The sequence below is a fragment of the Pleurodeles waltl genome, chromosome 4_1 (genome assembly GCF_031143425.1).
Source record: "Pleurodeles waltl isolate 20211129_DDA chromosome 4_1, aPleWal1.hap1.20221129, whole genome shotgun sequence".
In the NCBI taxonomy this organism is placed as follows: domain Eukaryota; kingdom Metazoa; phylum Chordata; class Amphibia; order Caudata; family Salamandridae; genus Pleurodeles; species Pleurodeles waltl.
In genome coordinates this window covers 607,724,031-607,747,332 of record NC_090442.1, presented here as the reverse complement: position 1 = coordinate 607,747,332, position 23,302 = coordinate 607,724,031, and the positions used below count along the sequence as shown (strand labels likewise).

The following is a 23,302-nucleotide window of genomic DNA, read 5'->3' as shown; positions in this document are numbered from 1 at the left end:
ACCCATAATAACACACAAATACATTCTTGTCAAAACAGACAACATGACAACAATGTATTATTTAAACAAACAAGGAGGAACACACTCAACAAAATTGTGCCTCCTAACACAAAAAATTTGGCAGTGGGCGATTCACAACAACATTCGCCTAATAGCACAATTTATTCCAGGAATACAAAACCAACTAGCAGACAACCTTTCGCGAGACCACCAACAAGTCCACGAATGGGAAATTCACCCCCAAGTTCTGAACAAGTACTTTCAAATTTGGGGAACACCCCAGATAGATTTGTTCGCAACAAAAGAAAACTCAAAATGCCAAAACTTCGCATCCAGGTACCCACACCGCGAATCACAAGGCAATGCTCTATGGATGAGTTGGTCAGGGATATTTGCGTACGCTTTTCCCCCTCTCCCTCTCCTTCCATATCTAGTAAACAAGTTGAGTCAAAACCAACTCAAACTCATACTGATAGCACCCACATGGGCAAGACAACCTTGGTATACAACTCTACTAGACCTTTCACTAGTACCGCATGTCAAACTACCCAACAGGCCAGATCTGTTAACACAACACAAACAACAGATCAGGCATCCAAACCCAGCATCATTGAATCTGGCAATTTGGCTCCTGAAATCCTAGAATTCGGACACTTAGACCTCACACAAGAATGCATGGAGGTCATAAAACAAGCTAGAAAACCTTCCACTAGACACTGCTATGCATCTAAGTGGAAAATATTTGTTTACTACTGCCATGCCAATCAAATACAACCATTACATGCCTCTACTAAAGACATAGTAGGATACTTACTACATTTGCAAAAAGCAAATCTCGCTTTTTCATCTATAAAAATACACCTCGCAGCAATATCTGCTTACCTACAAACTACTCATTCATCGTCTCTATTTAGAATACCAGTTATTAAAGCATTCATGGAAGGGCTAAAAAGAATTATACCACCAAGAACACCACCAGTTCCTTCATGGAATCTTAACATCGTCTTAACAAGACTCATGGGTCCACCTTTCGAACCCATGCATTCCTGTGAAATGCAATATCTAACCTGGAAGGTCGCATTTCTCATTGCAATCACATCCCTCAGAAGAGTAAGTGAAATACAGGCATTTACCATACAAGAACCATTTATTCAAATACACAACAATAAAATAGTTCTAAGAACAAATCCAAAATTTCTGCCAAAAGTAATCTCACCATTCCATTTAAATCAAACAGTAGAATTGCCAGTGTTCTTCCCACAACCACATTCTGTGGCTGAAAGGGCACTACATACATTAGACATCAAAAGAGCACTAATGTATTACATTGACAGAACAAAGCTAATCAGGAAAACAAAACAACTGTTCATAGCTTTTCAAAAACCACACATAGGAAATCCAATCTCTAAACGAGGCATTGCTAGATGGATAGTCAGATGCATTCAAACATGCTATCTTAAAGCCAAAAGAGAATTGCCTATTACACCAAAGGCACACTCAACCAGAAAGAAAGGTGCTACAATGGCCTTTCTAGGTAACATTCCTATGAGCAAAATATGTAAGGCTGCAACCTGGTCTACGCCTCATACGTTTACTAAACACTACTGTGTAGACGTACTAAATGCACAACAAGCTACAGTGGGCCAAGCTGTACTAAGAACATTATTCCAAACTACTTCAACTCCTACAGGCTAAACCACCGCTTTTAGGGGAGGTAACTGCTTTATAGTCTATGCCAAACATGTGTATCTGCAGCAACATATGCCATCGAACTGAAAATGTCACTTACCCAGTGTACATCTGTTCGTGGCATTAGTCGCTGCAGATTCACATGTACCCTCCCACCTCCCCGGGAAGCCTGTAGCCGTTTAGAAGTAGATCATAAATCTTAAACATCTGAACATTTGTAAATAATTATTAGAAACTCTTAACGTACATACATATTCACTCCATTGCATGGGCACTATTTATACCAAACAACTCCATCCTCACCCTCTGCGGGGAAAACAATCTAAGATGGAGTCGACGCCCATGCGCAATGGAGCCGAGGAGGGAGGAGTCCTTTGGTCCCGTGACCAAAAAGACTTCTTCGAAGAAAAACAACTTGTAATACTCCGAGCCCAACACCAGGCAGCGGACTGTGCCAAACATGTGAATCTGCAGCGACTAATGCCACGAACAGATGTACACTGGGTAAGTGACATTTTCATTTTGGAACAAGACTAGTTGTAATTTTTAAACAATCCAGAGCCCTCGAGTCACACCGTAAAGTGTCCACTAGAAGTTCTTCTTGTACAATAAGACAATACAGATCTATGAACACTCTCAAGGTATGCTTGTATAAGAACCATGATGCAGGGTACATCATTCATGTACCATCCCAGTATACCTATAGCACATTCTACAGTGCATGCCGGACGCAAACTTCTTAAAATACTTGATGTTAAAAAGATTTTAAGACACCAAGAGCATCCACGCAGCACAGTATGACAAGATTTGCTATGCTTACAAGGAGAGGAGGAGCCAACAAGGTCCCTACAGCAAGCATGCACAAAATAGTTCCTACAAATACACTCCACGATTGCACCATGGTCACTGGACGGATAGATTCAACATGTGTGAGAAACAAAGCAGTTCTGAGGCCTGGAAAGTAGAGCGTGAGCATGTAGATGCTAAGTGGTATGCTGCATTGGAGAGCCCCCCTGGCACTGCTCTTTATATCCTTTGATTGCATCCATGTAGTTTAACTCTGTGTGGGGTGGGCATGTGTAGTGGAGATAATGGCCTGCATTTATAACATACTATGATATGGAAAAAAATGCTGTTATTGTACTAATAATGTGATGATTGTAATCCTAAGGTGAAAAATAGTCCCCAATACAGTGTAATGCTAGACCTGCAAAGGAGGTGGAACGATGTATCTAAATAGCCAGTAGCATTAGGTGAGAGATGAACGCTGCTCTGAGATGAGCAAGGGTATGATTCACGAGGTCTCAAACCAATGGCTCTCTGTTGATATTATTATTATTTTTTTTATATATTTGCAGTTGGTCTACCTGTGGTTTTCATTTGGTTTATTTTTAAAAACGCCTGCCCATTTTCATGAAAGCTGAGTGCCATCTGCCCAAAGTAACTGAACCTATAACAAACTTAATCTAACTTTTGAATTTAAGGTTCCTCCTATGCCCTCCTTTAATTGTTATTTAGATGAATTGCTTATTTCACTGTTGGAAGCTCACATATCAAATTAATTTACATTAGTGTGTGATATCGATGCTATTGAATACAATGCATGTTCCTGTACTAAGTTACTTCCGCTATTAACCTTCCAAAAGCAGTAGGACTTCTTTCCTAACGGCTGCATGGAGGAACCTCTACAAGTGATTTCCCCTCATTGTATTATCATATTTTCCTACTTTGGTGCTCAATCATATACTTATGTTCCATACAATTTCTTATGGCCTTGAACAGCCAATTTAATAAGAACCTAATGTCACTAACATCTATACAAACATATTTGATCTCTAATTTAATGTGTGCTATTTTATTTTAAAGCAGTCACCTACTTGTCCACTTTAGGTGACTGCCGATTTTATATATATATATATATATATATATATATATATATATATATATATATATATATATATATCCATCCATCCGGCGGTCGCCAGTAGGTAGTTCTACTTAGGACCATGTTTCCATAGAAAAAGCATTTTTGACTTGCCTATATGTTTGCCACCATTTGACGATTCTTCCCAAACTTTTCCAAAATAAGTGTGTCAGTGATTGTTGTTGTGCACAGAAAGTTTTGGGGTGTTCTATCAAGCGGCAGTTGAGAAATTGAGGGAGGGGGGAGTTTAAAAAAGCATGAGTTTCCCATCTAAATTCTCATAGGAGTTAAGAACACGACTGCAGCTCGAACTGCTGGATGGAATTACCAAATTTGGCAGAATGTTGGCTTTCGCTATGCAGATTAAACTATGTGTTATTTGGTGTAAATCCGTTCAGTAGTTTAAGACGAATAAAAGGTAATCAAAAGTTGTATTTTTAGGGCCATGGATCCTCCCGGATGACTTTGCAAATAATAACAAGCTCGTTGAGAGATCTTCAGAGCTCTGATCGGCTGGTAACACTTCAACCACGAAGTGTTGGCTGCAGTCTTGAGACTCTGCTTCAGCACCTGAAAAAAAGATTTTAAAAAAAGAAACAAGGCTAGGGTAGGGACACCCTGACCCTTTAGCTCTGGGGTACCAGAGGGACCGTGCCAAAGCAAAAATGCACTTTAATAAAAAAAAAGAATATTGCTGTGAATTTGCAACAACGTCACAAATTTGCAGCAACACTTTAAAAAAAAAAAGCTAGTGCTGTCTCCTGCGCTTGTTTTAATAAAGCCCCCAGGTGGACCAGGTCCTGGGGGCATGTAAAAAATAAAGGAGGGGGCGCACTGGACTCCCCTCCTGGGCTTATTTACGCCCTGACGACCGCCACCTCCCCGGGGTTTTAATTCAGTAGTATGGTGGGCCTACACTGCCCTGCTCCTTGGGGCAAAATGCATTATCTCTAGTAGGGTGGCTGCCGCAGGGACTGGCTGCAGGCCTTCCGTGCGGCCAACCCTGACGGCACATGGCCTTTGGCCGTGCGCAGCAGTAGTTGGATTAACGTATAGTAATGAAAATTACTTTATGTTAAAAAAAGAACATAGAAATCCACTTAAAAACCAAAGGTTACAGGGAACATAGGTTCTGAATTTACTTGTACAAAACCAGAGAAATTCAGCAGTTATAGTTAGAGCTATTTCAAGTAACTATAACTCACGGCCTAAGGTAACTATAACTCGCGCCCTCGCCATGCACTGCTACTTACCCCGATATTACAGCACTCATGACAACTATAAAAATAAAAATATCAGTGAAACAGAAGTCAAATTATTGAAGAAAAAACTGTGCATGGCGGGATGCAAGTTATAGTTACTTAGGCCTCGTCCCCTCCACAACCCTTTAAGAGGCCCTACCCAGGGCAATATCTTATTTGAAGGGCAGCAGGGTCTGGGGCCTTAAATCACTACATGGGAATGGGGGCCATGCAACCCTCCTCCGGGAGCCATACTATAGCCCTGTGACCCTTTCCCCTGTGGGCTGGCTCAGGAATGGTGTCCCGGGATCTCCAATCCCCAGGGCACCATCTGTTTTCCTCCCCAAGAGTACAGGCAAGGAAAGTGAAATGTTCATCCACCAGGCAGGAGCACAAAACCTTTCCCTGCCCACACTATCAGGCAGGGAAATGCAGTGAATTGCTCGCACTCTACAGAGCAATGTAAAAGCTTCTCCTAGGGGATGGAACTAATCTGGCTCGCACAGCACCCATAAGGGTGCAGGCAGGTCTGCCTGCACGGCTGTGGGCCACCCTGCTTTAAAAAAAAATTTAAAAAAATGAGGCTGGCTCCTGCAGGGAGTGTCAGGGCCCTGGGGCTCCCCCAGTTGCCCAAAAGAAGAATAATGGTATGTGGTTCCCCAGATGGACAACACCAGGTCACCCCTTAAATAAAAATAAAATGCAGGCTTCTCCATGGCCCTGAGAAATAGGGATGCGTTCAGGAAGCGGACAGGGCCACGGATGCCCTGTTCCCTCTATAATAAAAATAAATACAGTGGGTGTCCTGGGTGAGATCAGAACACCCATACATTTTTTTTTAAATAAGTTATAAAGTGAATAATAAATTAGCAGGCCATAGCCCCTCATTTATTTTTCACAGCTCCTTCAAGAAGCTCACCATAATGCCCCACAAGGGCTATTTATATTTTTCTGGTGATGTCCCTAAAAAGGGCAAGGACACCAATAGATTTCTGCAGCCCCCAGCAACATTAGGGAAGGAAAACAATAAGCCTCCCAGGTCATTGAAACTATGACTCCTGGAACCCTTATCATAATTCTTTTTTTAATAATTCCCAGGCTGGAGCGCGTGCTCTACAGCTCGGAGTGCGGCACCCTCTATGGGCTGATACTGTGGATGCATTTTATGTGACCTGAAGGTGTATTAACAAAAATACAAGGCCCTCCTGCGTTTTTTTTATGACTGTATTTTATGAGCTGAAAAATGTTAAAAGAAAAATTCAGATACACTTAAAAAACAATATGTCTCCATTTATTTTCACGTTATTCACCCACAAAATGTATTAATAAAATCTGTGTGAGAAGAGTGTCAAAAAATGTATAGTTTAATAAAACTTTATTAAATATTTTTAGCAATCATTAATGTTTTTTATGTGTGTATACATACAGATATATGTGTGTGTGTGTGTGTGTGTGTGTGTATAATAGGCATTTAATTGGGTTTATTATTGAAATATATATTTCAATGACATTATTGGTGATTTTTGGGGAAGGATTATAGATCTGCTTTTTATATAGAGAGTTGGGTGGGGAGGGTCAGATCAAGGGGGGTGGTTTGGTTTGGCTGCAGGCCCTGCGAACAAACCACAGTGCACATGGCCAAAAGCTGTGCGCAGGATGGGTGACTGCGCACAGTTGTTGGATGCCCAATGACCATGCCTCCTCACCCCATATCCACCGTGCACAGCCTTTGACCATGCCCGGGTGGGGTTGTCCTTACGTATGGTAATAAAACAGTACTTTACTTTTTGAAAAAAAAAAAAAAAAATGAAATTCACTGAAAAATGCAAAGGTTAGGGTGATGTTGTAGTTAAGTATGCTAATTATATTTTACTTTGCATTTTAAAAAACTTAGAAATTCACTGAATAAAACAAAGGTTAAAGGGATGTTCTAGATATAGTAAAAGTTCAGCTAAATACACCATTTAAAATAAAAAAAACACAGAAGTTCACCAGTTACAGTTAGTTCAAGTAACTATAACTCGTGACCTAAGGTGACTACAGCTCGTGCCCTCTCCATGAACTGTTATTTAATACATATATTACATCACTCATGCCGTTCTGTGACATCATTGGTATTACCTCTTCAACATATGCAGTGATATAATTGATGACAAAACTGTGCATGGGTCGCCGCAAACTATAATTACCTTAGGACATGAGTTATAATTACTTGAGATAACTATAACTGGTGCTTTTCAGTGCTTTTGTTCGTTTAAAGCAGCATGTTTTAATTGACATTTTCACTGAAATAAACAATTTTTTTTACCTCTGATTTTTTTCAGTGAGTTTCTAATGTTTTATTTAATGCAAAGTACGATATATTTATCATGCATAATTATAACATCACTTTAGCCTATGTTTTTTTCAGTGACTCTATATATTTACTTTCTGAGGTTTTATAATCTTATGATTGTCTATGTAGAATTTTAAAACTCTGTATTGGTAATTCCTAGGCTTTTCAAAATTTCTACTTCATATTCCTTTAAAAGTGCAACAGTTAGTACAGAGCTATTTAGAACAATACTGTAAAAACTTGAAGTCTCCACCAAGGCAAGGATTTAATATTCCTTTCTAGTGGAACATAACCCTCCCTTATTGAGAGCCAGACAAGTGACAACCAACCAAGTGAGAAATACCTGTATGTATGTGGATAATCTTGTATCCATGATTAATCAGGTTTATTATATTAGAAAACATATTTTATCATCCTTTCAATTGAAAGAAAAAAATTCACATGATCCAATCAGAATTCAATCCCATTATTGCCTCAGAATAATTGACTGGTGTAGGAATGTACCTCTTTTGACAAAGTCACCTCCACTTTTTTGCCACTGGTATTGAGGTTTTTCGACTGAAGGGGCACTGAGCTGCTGCTAAACAGGTCTCCAGTGCTCTTTCCCTAAGGTCTAATTGTGTACAGTTGGCACATACTTTAGTACCACTGTAAGTCCCTAGTAAATAGGACTCCTGGGGCCTGTGTACTAGAGAGGTTCCCTATGGGCTGCAACATGTGTTGTGCCATCCTAAGGGACCACCTAAAAATTGCACGCAGCCTGCCATCACAGACTGCGTGTCATGGTGCAAGCCATGAGTGAAAACACGACATGGCACGCTCATGTGTCGTGCCCCAATTCACTACATCTTTATGTATATGTCACCCCTACAGCAAGTCTTGGAGCCTTAAGAGAGGGTGCAACCATATTTGATGTGAGGACATATCTGCATGAGGAAATATGCCCCTGTGATGTCTAGTTTCATTGCTGGATGTTACAAGGGAAGATGGAAAGCAATCTTAAGGTATGTACTGGACACTCATTGTTAAGAGTTACCCAGCTACATAATGGATTCACTGAAACCTATGATGTTTGGTATCAAACACCTCATCTTAATAAACCCAGACTGATGCCTGATTGAATTTATCAGGGCATCCACCCAAAGGGCACCTTCAAGGTGACCCCTGAAACTGACCAGACTTTTAGTGTTATGGTTGACTGGTATCGACCAGCCTGCCACCAGACATGTTTCTGACTCCCTCGAGGTGAGAGCACACGCTCTCAGAGGCCAGAGTCAGTACCTGCTCCAGGGGAAGCTGTTATCTGCAGCAGGATGGCTAGTTTAACCTGCATACCAAGGCCAGGGACTTCAAAGTCCCTGCTGCCTTTGATATGCGACCTCAGCTTCCCCCTGACATGGGAGTTGCCACCCCCTGGCCTGAGACCCATTTGGCACCAAGACAGGCCGGAAATTAGCTAAGCGAGTAGGCGTGTTGCACTACCAACCTAGTCACACCCTTAAGGTGGGCAGCCTGACGTGCTCCACGAAAGAAGAGTTCCACCATCTGGCTTTTGGTGGAAGTAGGAATTCTGGGACAGGGTATGCCCATTCTCCACAGAAAGTGGTCCTATAGGGGATGTAGTCACCCCTGGAGTACGTAGTCCATTGGCTACTCCCCTAATGCCCCAAAGTGAGTATTTAGGTGGCCCCCTAACACCAGAAGAACAGATTCGACTGACCGAAGAAAGAAGAGGACAAAGAAGAGCCGAAGAAGCATGAACTGAGGACTGCTGGTGCACTTTCGGCACAAAACCCTGCCTACCTGCTTCTTCCCTGACAATAATGACAACCCGACTCGTCTTAAAGCTGTCCATCGTTTAAAAGCCTCAGACGGCCTCCAGCACTTCTCCAAGACACCAGCATCTCCCTTGGAGAGGTGGAGCCAGTTCCCTGCAGCCACCAACCGCAGTGTCTGGCCCACTGTTCTGCTGACCACCAGGTCCGCCAACGCAGCAGTCACCCAGGGAGAAGTCACCCTGCTGCAGAAGGTCAGACTTGTCTCCCTACCAAGTGAGAACACTCTAGGACCCACCAGAGCCGTCCTGCACTGACACCCTTGGTACCCGTCCCCTTGCAGCAACCAAAGAGTGTTTGAGTCCAATCTGGGACCCAACGCCGCAAAGACCGACCAACCGACGAGGCTGATGTATTTACTTACCTCACTGTAAAGAAATTCTTCGCAACAGTATTTATCTTCTGTTGAAGATTTTCTGGTGTTGAAACATAATAAAAAGTGTTGTATTTTTCTAAAATTTGTCTCAGGTTTCTTCTTGAGGGTGTGTCTCATTGATTGACTTTCTGTTCTACAAATGTTAAGCACTACCCTCTGATAAGCCTAAATTGCAAATTATTGGGTGTCTGCAGTCTTCTTTTCTGGGGGTCAGCTTAGCAGTCCTTCTTCTTGTTGTCTTCTTGAGGTCACCAGGAATCTGATGAGCTAGGTTCAGGGGAGTCCTTAAATCCTGATTTTAGGGGTTTTACAGGGGTCAGAGGCCAGTAGCCAATGGCTACTGTCCCTGAGGGTGACTACACCATTCCAGTGCCCAATCCCTTTGGGGAAAGGGACACAGACCTAATCCTGTTGGTCCCTGTCCTCCAAACCAAGATGGAGGATTCTGCAGAGGGAGGGTGGGGGGTGGGGGGGGTTACCTCAGCTCTGGACACCTTAGGGGGTGGCCCCAGCAGAATTGGTCACTCCTTCCTGTTTTTCCTAATTTTCCCACTGGACTTGCTGCCACAAGTGGGGCTTTGTCCAGTGGGCGGGCATCTCCACTAGCTATACTGCCCTGGGGGCACGGTAACAGGAAGCCTGGGCCTTTTAGGCTCACCACCAGGTGTTACATTTCTTGCAGGTGGGGAGATGTGAAGCACCTCCACCCAGTGCAGGCTTTGTCTCTGGCCTCAGAGAGCACAAAGGCTCTCACCCCATGAGGTCAGAAACTTGTCTGGAAGTGGCAGGCTGGCACAAACCATTCAGTCCTGCACTAGAAGTTTGGCTAAAATCAAGGGAGCATCTCTAAGATGCCCTATAGATACATTTTTCAATTAATCCAACACTGGCATCAGTGTGGGTTTATTGGGTTGAGGAAGTTTGATACTAAACTTCCTAGACTTCAGTAAAGCCATCATGGAGCTGTGGAGTTCGTAATAATGAACTTCCAGCCAATGTACTCAATATGGCCGCACTGCACTTACAATTCTAATAATGGACCTAGACACTGTAGGGGCATATTGCTCATGCAGCTGTGCCCTCACCTGTGGTATAGTGCACCCTGCCTTAGGACAGGAAAGCCTGCTAGAGGAGTGACTTACCTATGCCACAGGCAGTGGTTTGTGGGCATGGCACCCTGAGGGGGATGCCATGTCGACTTTGTCATTTTCTCCCCACTAGCACACACATATGTCTGGTGAAAGGTCTCCTAGGGTGGTATCATACATGCTGCAGCCCTTGGGGACCTTCTTTGGCCACAGAGCAGTTGGTATCCTGGGTACCTTTTACAAGTGACTTAGCTGTGTGCCAGGGGTGTGCCAATTGGGGAGTCAATGTTATCGTTTTGGGAAAGAACACTGGTACTAGGGCCTGGTTAGCGGGATCCTAGCACACTCTGTCAGGTCAGCACCAATATCAGGCAAAAAGTCGGGGGCAACGATGCCAAAAGGGCACTTTCCTACACCTTCTAGCTAGGCATTATGAAAAAACCTGTTGGATAAACTCAAGGTAGCTAAAAATATTGTTCTGCGTTTGTGCACTGAATTGAGAAGACTCTATCACGAATGTAAAGCATACCTAACCTCCATTTGCTAAGGACAGAAGAAATAATAAAAGGCCATTGTCTCAGCCACACAGGTGTAGCCTTAATACAACTCCCACCTAATCGGCAAGTAACATTCACAAAAGCTCTACTTCTTGTTCCAATTTGTTCATCTGAGACGTGCATTGATTCTCTCATTTCAAATCACTTTTATTTCCTCTAGGATTCTCTTCTAAGACTTTGTGATAAAATTACACCAAGCAACAACTTAGAATGCTCTGATCAAATTGAAAGAGTCTTACAAGTGTACCTCCTCCTTGTGGAACATGAAGAAGGGTCCAAGATTCCAAAACCAATAGAGGTTTGTCAGGTGAGTCATGGATGCGCTTGCATACTAATGCACACATAACTGTGACACAACTTATTTATGGCTGAATAAAATGGACGTCAAAATAAAAAGCTGCCAGGAATGTCCCAGTTGTACTGCATCTAGCATGTGTTGGTATTTATTTTTAAAAGTATGGTAAATTTACTGGTATTTTTATCTTACTTAAGTGCCAAATGCACACACCAGTGAAAGTCTAGTCACATTATTAAATGAGTACACGGAGAAAGAGAATGTACACACTAACACAAGAGAAGTCTTTTCTGGGTTTCTAATGCTAAAAGGAAGAGGGAAGAGTTATTATATACACAGTAAGCAGATTACAGTTTTGGGGTCACACCATAATATATATTCTCTCTTTGCTCACATGAGGCAGAGAGTAGGTTTCTTTTATAACTGTGAGGAAAAATCTTGCTGCAGAGTTAAGTGGATGAAAGAGTAATTTGTAGAAAATGCAATAATTTTGAACCATTTCCTGCATGGATTAGATTCTAGTTGGAATTTCTGAGGTTGAGGGGGAAAAAAAGCGAGTGGTCAAGTTGGTATTCAGAAGTCTGATGGAATTAAAGTTCATATTCAAGCCTAAGGATTGCCAGTAGGCCATCTGCAGGCAGATTATTAGTTGTGAAAGGAAGGGTGTGTAGTAAACAAACATGAAAGACAAATCCACTTGGTAATAGAGCTGACATGGGATGTTATATTAAGCCTTTAATTCAAATAAATACTCCAATCTTGTAAGCTTTTTTAAGGTCCTAACCTTTATGTCTCTGTAAATAGGTGAATGTGTAAAGGATAGCCACTGTTTCTTTGCCTTATTGAAATGCATAGCCTAATTAGCAATTTGTTTTACACAGGAATGTTTGTAATTGAAAGAAAATGGGAAATTATTGTATTATTTTAATTTTAGTCCTGTGTATATCCTATCCTCCTGTGACCCTCAGCAGCAGGATGTGCAGGTATTTAACAAATAATTCAGTTGAATAGACTAGACGCATGATCAAAGACGAATAACAATATTGATAAGTCTGTGGAGTAAGTGTCATGTTTACAGAGTCCGCTTGCCTCCAGATCACAGCTTGATACCATACGTAATTCTACGATACTGTTAATCTGCCTATCTGAAAGCTTGTGCCCTACTTTCATGCTAACCCACTATCCTTTATTGTGCTAGGAATGTAAATGCTTGTCAGCAGAAACTAATCCTTCTTCTCCCTGTTTTTTAATACCGTTATAATTTATAACAGTCCTCCTTTCTGTTGAAATTGAACAAAAGACAAATGCTAGGCTCAACATCATTAAAAGGAATGTTGTCTTTGTAATCCGATCATTTTACCATGAGCTTCTCTTATCTGGAAGCCCCTGTTATCTGTTCTTGCATAGAGCCAACTGTACAGATGTTCTAAATTCATAAGGGAAAGATTACGAAAAAGCTAACGACTACAACACACATTCCCTAGCCACTGTAATAAAATGAGTAATATTTCTATCTGATAGAGACTTCTAGTGGCAGATTCCTTACTTTAGAATTTCCCCCAGGCATCAGTGTAGATCTGGAGATTTTTCTTCAAGCAGTACTCCTGTATATCAGTAGGTGGCATTGGCCAACTCTGCATTCGTCATTGGCATCTTGGTCTCTGGATATGATTTCGCATATAGGCACCATCCCGGCACGCTGACTTTTCTTTCCACACCACCCTATGTGCAAATCTGAAGAAGAGCTAGCCATCAGTCACTTTTTAATTAGCCTTTTTGACTTTTTTGAAGATTTTGTGACTTTCTGGTGTGTCAGTGTCGTCACTAAAGACCAGGTTAAAGCCCTGAGATTCCTGTCATTGGATGATGTAAGGAAATGCCTCCTTGGCATGGTTACCCCATGACTTTGTGCCTTTGCTGATGCTATGTTTTGAATTGAAAGTGTGCTGAGGCCTGCTAACCAGGCCCCAGCACCAGTGTTCTTTCCCTAACCTGTACTTTTGTATCAACAATTGGCACACCCTGGCATCCAGGTAAGTCCCTTGTAACTGGTACCTCTGGTACCAAGGGCCCTGATGCCAGGGAAGGTCTCTAAGGGCTGCAGCATGTCTTATGCCACCCTGGAGACCCCTCACTCAGCACAGACACACTGCTTGCCAGCTTGTGTGTGCTGGTGAGAACAAAATGAGTAAGTCGACATGGCACTCCCCTCAGGGTGCCATGCCTGCCTCTCACTGCCTATGCAAGTATAGATAAGTCACCCCTCTAGCAGGCCTTACAGCCCTAAGGCAGGGTGCACTATACCATAGGTGAGGGCACCAGTGCATGAGCACTGTGCCCCTACAGTGTCTAAGCCAAACCTTAGACATTGTAAGTGCAGGGTAGCCATAAGAGTATATGGTCTGTGAGTCTGTCAAACACGAACTCCACAGCACCATAATGGCTACACTGAAAACTGGGAAGTTTGGTATCAAACTTCTCAGCACAATAAATGCACACTGATGCCAGTGTACATTTTATTGCGAAACACGCCCCAGAGGGCACCTTAGAGGTGCCCCCTGAAACTGTATCCAACAATTTGTGTAGGCTGACTGGTTCCAGCAGCCTGCCACACTAGAGACATGTTGCTGGCCCCATGGAGAGAGTGCCTTTGTCACTCTGAGGCCAGTAACAAAGCCTGCACTGGGTGGAGATGCTAACACCTCCCCCAGGCAGGAGCTGTAACACCTGGCGGTGAGCCTCAAAGGCTCACCCCTTTGTTCCAGCACCGCAGGACACTCCAGCTAGTGGAGTTGCCCGCCCCCTCCGGCCACGGCCCCCACTTTTGGCGGCAAGGCCGGAGGAAATAATGAGAATAACAAGGAGGAGTCACTGGCCAGTCAGGACAGCCCCTAAGGTGTCCTGAGCTGAAGTGACTCTAACTTTTAGAAATCCTCCATCTTGCAGATGGAGGATTCCCCCAATAGGGATAGGATTGTGACCCCCCTCCCCTTGGGAGGAGGCACAAAGAGGGTGTACCCACCCTCAGGGCTAGTAGCCATTGGCTACTAACCCCCCAGACCTAAACACGCCCTTAAATTTAGTATTTAAGGGCTCCCCTGAACCTAAGAATTTAGATTCCTGAAACTACAAGAAGAAGAGGACTGCTGAACTGAAAAACCCCTGCAGAAGAAGAACAGAAGACACCAACTGCTTTGGCCCCAGTCTTACCGGCCTGTCTCCTGCCTTCCAAAGAAACCTGCTCCAGCGACGCTTTCCAAAGGACCAGCGACCTCTGAATCCTCAGAGGACTGCCCTGCTTCAAGAAAGACAAGAAACTTCCGAGGACAGCGGCACTGCTCCAAAAGAACTGCAACTTTGTTACAGAGGAGCAGATTTAAAGACCCCTGCAAATCCCCGCAAGAAGCGTGAGACTTGCAACACTGCACCCGGCGACCCCGACTCGACTGGTGGAGAACCAACACCTCAGGGAGGACCCTCCGGCGACTCCGAGACCGTGAGTAACCAAAGTTGTCCCCCTCTGAGCCCCCACAGCGACGCCTGCAGAGGGAATCCCGAGGCTCCCCCTGACCGCGACTGCCTGAACCTAAAGTCCCGACGGCTGGAAAAGACCCTGCACCCGCAGCCCCCAGCACCTGAAGGAACGGAACTTCTGTGCAGGAGTGACCCCCAGGAGGCCCTCTCCCTTGCCCAGGTGGTGGCTACCCCAAGGAGCCCCCCCCTTGCCTGCCTGCACCGCTGAAGAGACCCCTTGGTCTCCCATTGACTCCCATTGGAAACCCGACGCCAGTTTACACACTGCACCCGGCCGCCCCCGCGCTGCTGAGGGTGTACTTTCTGTGTGGACTTGTGTCCCCCCCCCCCGGTGCCCTACAAAACCCCCCTGGTCTGCCCTCCGAAGACGCGGGTACTTACCTGCTGGCAGACTGGAACCGGGGCACCCCCTTCTCTCCATTGAAGCCTATGTGTTTTGGGCACCTCTTTGACCTCTGCACCTGACCGGCCCTGAGCTGCTGGTGTGGTAACTTTGGGGTTGCTCTGAACCCCCAACGGTGGGCTATCTTGGACCCAAAACTGAACCCTGTAGGTAATTTACTTACCTGCTAAAACTAACAATACTTTACCTCCCCCAGGAACTGTGAAAATTGCACTGTGTCCACTTTTAAAACAGCTATTTGTGTTTTATGTGAAAAGTATATATGCTACTGTAAGTATTCAAAGTTCCTAAAGTACTTACCTGCAATACCTTTCAAATGAGATATTACATGTAGAATTTGAACCTGTGGTTCTTAAAATAAACGAAGAAAATATATTTTTCTATAACAAAACCTATTGGCTGGATTTTTCTCTGAGTGTGTGTTCCTCATTTATTGCCTGTGTGTGTATATACAACAAATGCTTAACACTACTCCTTTGATAAGCCTACTGCTCGACCACACTACCACAAAATAGAGCATTAGTATTATCTTTTTTTGCCACTATCTTACCTCTAAGGGGAACCCTTGGACTCTGTGCATGCTATTCCTTACTTTGAAATAGCACATACAGAGCCAACTTCCTACAGATGATGTCTGTGACGGATCTGCACCTTGTGTGTCTCTGGTGTTGGGAGCGTGAACGCGACCCGAAGTTGTGCTCAGAGTGCCGGGCCATGACGTGAAAGGCTTTGAGGCAGCTGTCCCTAAAGCTTCTTGCAGCCCTGCGCTCAGTTCCATGTTGCTCTCAGTCGAGAGGAAGGTCCTGAGACCGCTCGCGGAGCCCACACTCTTCATCATCCCATTCTAAATCTTCGGGACGCTCAGGTAAGCATAAGAAGATGTAGAAGAAGAGCAAACGTTCTTTGACTTCACTCTGTTGGTCGGATGACGTGACGCAGCACAAGGAGCGTTGTCACTCCAGGCCTCCGTCCTCGGAGCCTGCTTCTGGGTCTGCTCCATGCCTCTCCGAGTTTCCAGGAGCCGGCTCCACCTCTGCGAGGTCTATGAGGCCATGTGCCTCATTTCTGGGCAGTCTGACCCTGTTGGTGCACCTTTGGTCCCCGCAGGATCAGAAGGGGCACCCTCAGGTTCCACGCCGGTAGTTCTGGCTTTGGTCTTTGCTCCAGGGGGCACCAAGGGATCAGTTTCCAGATCTGCACAGGCTTTGGTCGTGCCACTGTGACCTTCCCCGACTATAGTACAGACGTTGACGGTCCCATTACAACCCGGGCCAGCGGCCAGCGTCAATTTCCTATTTATTGCCGACTTTGACACAGAGCTGGACCGACGTCGCTCTGCGCCAATTCTAACTTCGATGGGGACTTTGCTTCCTCGGTCAGATCCTGACCCTTATTCGTATGGCTACGGGTATGGTGACAGTATGGAGGGATCTCTGGACCCTTTAGAAAACCAGCTTGATGACCCCATGGACTGGGCTCTGGATCTGGGCGAATCCAGTGGTCTCGACATTTTCCCCGACGCTGGCATGCTTTCTCTCTGTACCGTGGCTACGGAGAAAGTAGAGTCATATTCAGCAGAGGTGAGGAGAGCGGCTGAGGTCCTGGGCCCGAGCTGTCTTCTGTGGCTGTCAGGACCAACCTACTGACTGAGGTGCTTCTGCCTATGGCTTCCTCTTTAGAACCCCTCTTGCCCTTCAGTGAGGCACTCACTGATGTCCTTGTAGGGACTTGGTCCAAACCCAGCACAGGGGCTCCTGTTAACAGGACAATTGCCCGTCGCCATAGGCCTGTGCCTAATGACCCAGTATTCTTGACCCAACATCCCACCTCTGAAAGCTTGGTTATCCAGGCTTCTACCTCCCCTGGCACATTCCCTTCCACGCCCTGGGATATGGAATGCAAAAGACTGGATCAGATTGGAAAGAAAATGTTCTCTTACTACAGACTGGCATTGCGGTCTGTGAACACTGCATGGGACACAGTTGTGCAGGTGCTGCCACGGGTCCCAGAGGAGGCTCTGGCCATTCTCTCTCAAGCTGTTGCTGATGGGAGAGATGCAGCTAAGTTCACAATACGATGCGGACTGGATAGGACCGACTCACAGGGTAGATCGGTTGCATTGACAGTGGCCTTGAGGCACCACGCTTGGTTGAGGACATCTGGCTCGAGCCATCATGTTGCGCATGCTACCAGCCTCTGCATTGCCAGGGACGTGGGATCCAACTTCCTCGTGGATCAGGGGGCCAGCAGTCGGCCTAGTCCACCACCCCTCCTGCTCTAGCCTTTAAACCTTCCTAGTCTGACGCTTCCACCTCAGGGGCCAGAAAGAGGCATGGTTTGCCTTCATCTGCCCTGCTTGGAATCCATCATGTCAGACAGGTCAGTTATGCAAATAGTTCAAAGGGGCTACTCCCTCCCCTTCAAGACTACTGCTCCACCCATACCACCATCCTACAATCGGATGTCAGAGGATCACCTGGCACTTCTCTGCGAGGAGATGACGGCTGTTTCGGCCAAGGGAGCCATAGAGAAGGTCCCGGTGCTAGAATTAGGCCGTTGTTGTTATTCACGCTACTTTCTGGTGCCAAAGAAGGAAAAGGGCCTACACCCTATCCTAGACCTCAGGTACCTCAATCTCTGCCTCAAAAAGGAGAAATTCAAAATGCTCACTCTGGCTCAAGTCCTATCTGCCATGGACCCAGGAGACTAAATGGTAGCGTTGCACTTCCAGGTCGAAATACTTCCATATTCCCGTCTTGCCTGCCCACAGACATTACTTGCGGTTCACAGTAGGCCTTGAGCATTTTCAGTTTACTGTGCTCCTCTCTGGGCTTACCAGCACCCCTCAGGTGTTCACCAAAGTGATGGTAGTGGTTGCAGCTCATCTGTGCAGGTCAGGGGTTTCAGTCTTCCCTTACCTCAATGACTGGCTGTTGAAGGAAGGCTCACACCAGGCTGTCTCCCACCTCCAGACTACGGCTGACTTCCTGCATTCACTATAAACATGCCGAAGTTTCACCTGACTCCCTCTCAGATTCTCCCTTTCATTAGAGTTTTTTTTATGGACACAGTGGAGTTTCGGGCCTATCCTCTCGAGCGGCGAGCCCAGGACATTCAGGCTCTGGTACTGATGTTTCAGCCTCTATCCTGGATTTCGGTGAGAATGACTCAGAGGCTGATGGGCATCATGGCCTCCTGCATCCTGCTGAAGACTCATGCCAGATGGCATATGTGGGCTCTGCAGCGGGACCTGAAGTTTCAGTGGGTGCAGCATCAAAGGAATCTTTCCAACACGGTCCAGATCTCGGAGGGAACTGAGCAAGATCTGCAGTGGTGGCTTTTGAACCGCAATTGGGTCAGAAGGAGATCCCTCTCTCTTCCCCAACCAGATCTGACAATAGTGACAGATGCATCATTCCTGGGTTGAGATGGCCATATTGGAGAGACAGTGATCACAGGCCTCAGGAGTCAGAGCTCCATATCAATCTTGAGTTGAAAGCATTCATTCCCTCTCACAAAGGGTAAGTGGTACAGGTGTTCACAGACAACACTCCCGCCATGTGGTAGGCAGGGCAGGGTGGGGTCGTGGACCCTTTGTTGGGAGGCTCTACACCTCTGGACATGGCTGGAACATCAGGGCATATCACTGGTGGTTCAACATCTGGTGGGCTCTCTGTTCACCAGAGCAGACAAACTCAGCCGTCAACGCCCAGTCAATCATGAATGGCTTCTCCATTTGAAAGTGGTGCAAGGTATCTTTCAGCAGTGGGAAGAACCTTGGTTAGATCTCTTCGCCTCCGAGAACGAGCAATGTCAGCTGTGTTGTGCGTTGAAGTTTCTAAGGCAGCACTCTCTCGGCGACTCTTCATCTCGAGTGGAACTTAGACCTCCTTTACGCCCATACTATTTCTGCCCAGAGTTCTCAAGAAGATCAAGAACGACCGGGCCCAAGTCATTTTTGTGGCTCCAGACTGGGCAAAAGAGTCTGTTGTTCTGCGCTCTTGACCATGGCCATCGATCCTCCAATCAGACTGCCTCTTCAGGTGGATCTTCTGTCGCAGTAGCAGGGGACGGAATCACCATCTGAACCTGTCCAGGCTCCTCCTTGATCCAATGGCTGCAGTTGACAGCGTTTGACCTTCCTACCAAAGTCTGTAACATTATCTTGGCAGCTAGGCATCCCTCCACCAAAATGAGATACGTCTGTCATTGGAAATAAATTGTGGCATGATGTACAGACAAGTCAGTGGACCCCCTCCTCTCTGCCCCTCTTTCTGAGCTTCTTTTGTTTGTTCTTTCTCTAGCCCAGCAGGTCTCTTCTCTTGGCACTCTCAAGGGTTATTTGTCTGCCATCTCGGCTTTCCTCAGATCTTGGTTCGCAGAACCACCTCCGGGGATGGTATTGCTTGGGTATCCATTCGAACCAGAAATCTCTGAGATTAACAAATTACTTACCTCTGGTAATGAATAATCTGGTAAAGACATATTCTAGTTACAGATTCCTTACTGACCCACCCATCCTCCCCACTCTGGGAACTGATTTCTAGGGACAGGAAATTCCCTTACAGGGCCCAAGTTTTGGCGCACCAGGGTCAGCGTTCTTCATGGTTCTGCGCTTCTGACATGGAAAGTTGTGAAAGAAACTGACGTCAGCGCACCGGGGTGGCACCTATATATAGGACCTGTGATGTCATATCCAGCAACCATGACGCAAATAACTGATGCATAGTCGACTGACGCCACCTAACAGCGCACAAGGGTACTGCTCGAAGAAAAATCTCTGGATCCAGACTGACACCTGGGGGAAATTCTAAGGTAAGGAATCTGCAGCTAGACTATCTCTCTACCAGACAGTTTGTTACCAAAGTAAAGTAACTTGTTCATTGTGAGAGACCAAGCATTCACAAGATTCTTAACAGTCTGTAATCACAAATACGTATTCTTTCCTGTATTGTTTCCTCAAACAGAAACTCTTTGGAATCCACACTGCATTTAATTAAATGCATTTTAAATGTAGAAGAGATACAGAACTATTTACGGTTTAGCCATTTGCGCACTTCACCGCTTATGCAGTTTCAATGATCTTGCACATACAAATATAGATTAAAAATCACAGTATTTTTCAGTCAGTTTTGTATGCAGAATGTTTTTATGGTTTCTCAGACTAGCACAACTCTGTGGTCTCCTTTAGAATGATGTGGAATAAATGCTTCATTATGTATAATTACCCTGCTCAGGAGCTAAATTTGATTATCACCTCTGTTGTATGTGCCCCTTACTACCACCACCTGGATTGTGTGGCTACAAAGTGATTGCTGTCTGATGTGTAGGACACGTACCAACCTTTGCTGCAAATTAACCCTGTCAATTTACAGACCAATGTACCATCATTTTTATTTTTTATGTAAAGAGTTTTATATGGTGCTGCATAGATCCAAGGGTATCAGAACGCTTTCCAGCACCGTAAGGCATTATCAGTCATTCACAATACAGTATAATTGTAGAGGTGAGAGTCCGTAGTTTGGAAGAGCCCGCAGCACCTCATGAGAAAGAGATTACATGAGGAGATCTTCGAAAATGTTGCTTTTGTTATTTAAAAGGAATGCAGGCAATTGTACCTGAAAGAAAATGCAGAAAAGATGCCTGTTTGATGTTTTCACTAGCATAATTAATTTTATTTGATAAAGAAGGTGAATAATAAGATAAAATATGCATGATTATGAATATTTAAACACAGTGTCATGCTCTGGGCACTGCAGCTGGAAACCCAGTTTGTAATTCAGTTACCTGCTGATTGTTGCAAAATTTTAAGACAAGATTTAAGTGGCACCACTGAATTTACTCCACCTAAATTAGATATTTCCTGTGAATGTATATTTTAGGTGTCCCTCAATGCAAAAAATAGGAATATACAAACGTACAGTTGAATTGCACAAGTGATTGATGCTAATTGGTTTAATGCATGATAAAACATTCATCTTCTTGTCCAATTTATGTTGTAGACTATGACTGAAATGCTCAAGGCACCCAGTTTATCGGAAAGCTGCTGTGAGAGTATTCTTGACATTATTAGAACTTTATTTCTTGATGAACATGTTTGCCTTCAAAGTACAATTATGGAGGAAACCGTTAAGAAGGTAATGGCTATCTCTCATAAAATATTGATTAACGTATAGAAAGATTGTTTTTAATGGAGTGTCTTGGCTTTTACCACTACAAATGTACAGTGACCTGTTTCCATGCACTGACACGTCTGTGTATCTCACAGATCACTTGCACAGGATAGCTTTTGATACTCAGGTACTCTTACTGAACGATGTGACTAGTAACCGATCTTATAGTCCTTAATTGACACGGCCAAAAGTGTCTATCAGTTATCCTTATTTGACGTTATGCTTGGTGGTACATGTTGGGGTAGATAAAAAAAAAAAGTAGGAGGTTAACATGCCATTTCTGCTCCAGGTTGAGGTGTAAAGCTTGAAGAATCCGGAACAGTATTTAGAAATATTATCATAGAAATCAGAAGATCTACATTGTACACCCTGCACAGGGGAAAGTAGAGATGTTTGTTAAATGGACCAGGGTGTTTTTTGTGAGACAAATAGAGGCATGATGGACAACAGGACTCTGGACAGTCCAGAGATGCTATCTTATTTTTTTTGTTAGGTGTTTCTGAACATTTATTTTGGATGCAGAATTGTGTGTTGACTGCAGCAGTGACATCTCTGAGAACGTGGCAATGAAAGGTGTTGAAGATATCTTAGTCGACTGATTGTACCACAGAGTTACTCTGAGGGAGAACAGTCATTTCTGTATCGAGGATGACTCCAGAGAGTTCTTGAAGGTGTAGTTATTTTCTGAGCATACAATACAGTTTTCCCAGTCTTTTGTGGGAAAGATGCACTCTTTGGGCTCCGCTGAAATTCCCGGGCTTTTACTTGTCAACTGTCATCATACAGATGTGCGCACAAATGATATAAGAATTCGTTTTTATAGTATAGTATATAGTAAATGCTTACTCACCTTTTAAAAAAAAGTTCTGCTACTGTGTATGTAACTCACCCCTTGGCCTACATCAGTTAGGTTTAAATTGCTGCGCAGTGGTGGTGACACTGCACTGGTTGTATGTGTGCCCGGGAAGGGTACAGTATAGGGATAGAGCAGTGCTGTGCGGAGCTTGCATGGTGAAGGCGTGTACTGGGTGTATGCATAGCTACTAAGCGTACATTACACAAGAGATGTAGGGCTCTGCAGGGTGTGCATGGGGACTGCATGTACTTGAATGTATGTATACCTGCAAGGAGTACATTACATGAGAGATGTAGTGCTGTGCAGTGCGTGCATGCTGAATACATGTACTTGGTTTATGTGTACCTGCGAGAAATACAATACACGAAGGGTGTAGTGTTGTGAAGTGTGCGCATTGTGAATGTGTGTGCTGCCTATATCTGTTCCTGCAAGTGGCACAATTCAGGAAATCTACAGTACCGAGCAGTGCTAAATGTGTGTGTTCCTGGGGTCGCACAGCATGGGAGTAGCAGTGCTGGACAGTGTGTGTGCAGTGGACACACACTGAGTGCAAGTGTGCCTGTAATGGTTCTTTACATGGAGGACCCTGGGTTCCATTTTGGGAAGCCTAGACCTTCCTGGTAATGACATGAGGAGGTAGAGAAATCCACTAAGACAGATATGTGTATTGTTACATCCCGGTGAGTTGGGTGGGACACACTGGAGAAGGAGAGAGAGAGGGACTGCCCCTGTAAACTTCAAAGGGAGCTCTTTGATTCAGTGAGAGATCACAAGGAAGGGGCCTGAACACCTCAGGAAAAAGATGAGGCTGATAGGGGAATCATAAAAAGCAAGGCTGGAAGCCTGACATCCTTTTCATGCTCATATGACTGTGGCTTGCATCCAGCTATGAACTCAAATCTCTCTTATGGCCTGTGTTCTGGAACTGTGCACCTGTGAGTCTCTCCTGCTTTGACAGGCGCCCTTTCAAGAGGAAGAGGAGAGGTGTTTATTTCA

At 44.7% G+C, this 23,302-nt stretch overlaps 1 protein-coding gene across 1 annotated transcript in view; it reads left to right on the top strand.

The window, feature by feature from the left end:
* Positions 1-23,302, top strand: part of UTP20 (UTP20 small subunit processome component) — a 966,235-nt gene that overhangs the window by 97,888 nt on the left and 845,045 nt on the right. The window contains exons 9-10 of the mRNA XM_069229033.1: positions 11,206-11,352; positions 21,280-21,414. Coding sequence (XP_069085134.1) covers positions 11,206-11,352; positions 21,280-21,414 — 282 coding nt within the window. The remainder of the gene's footprint in view (positions 1-11,205; positions 11,353-21,279; positions 21,415-23,302) is intronic.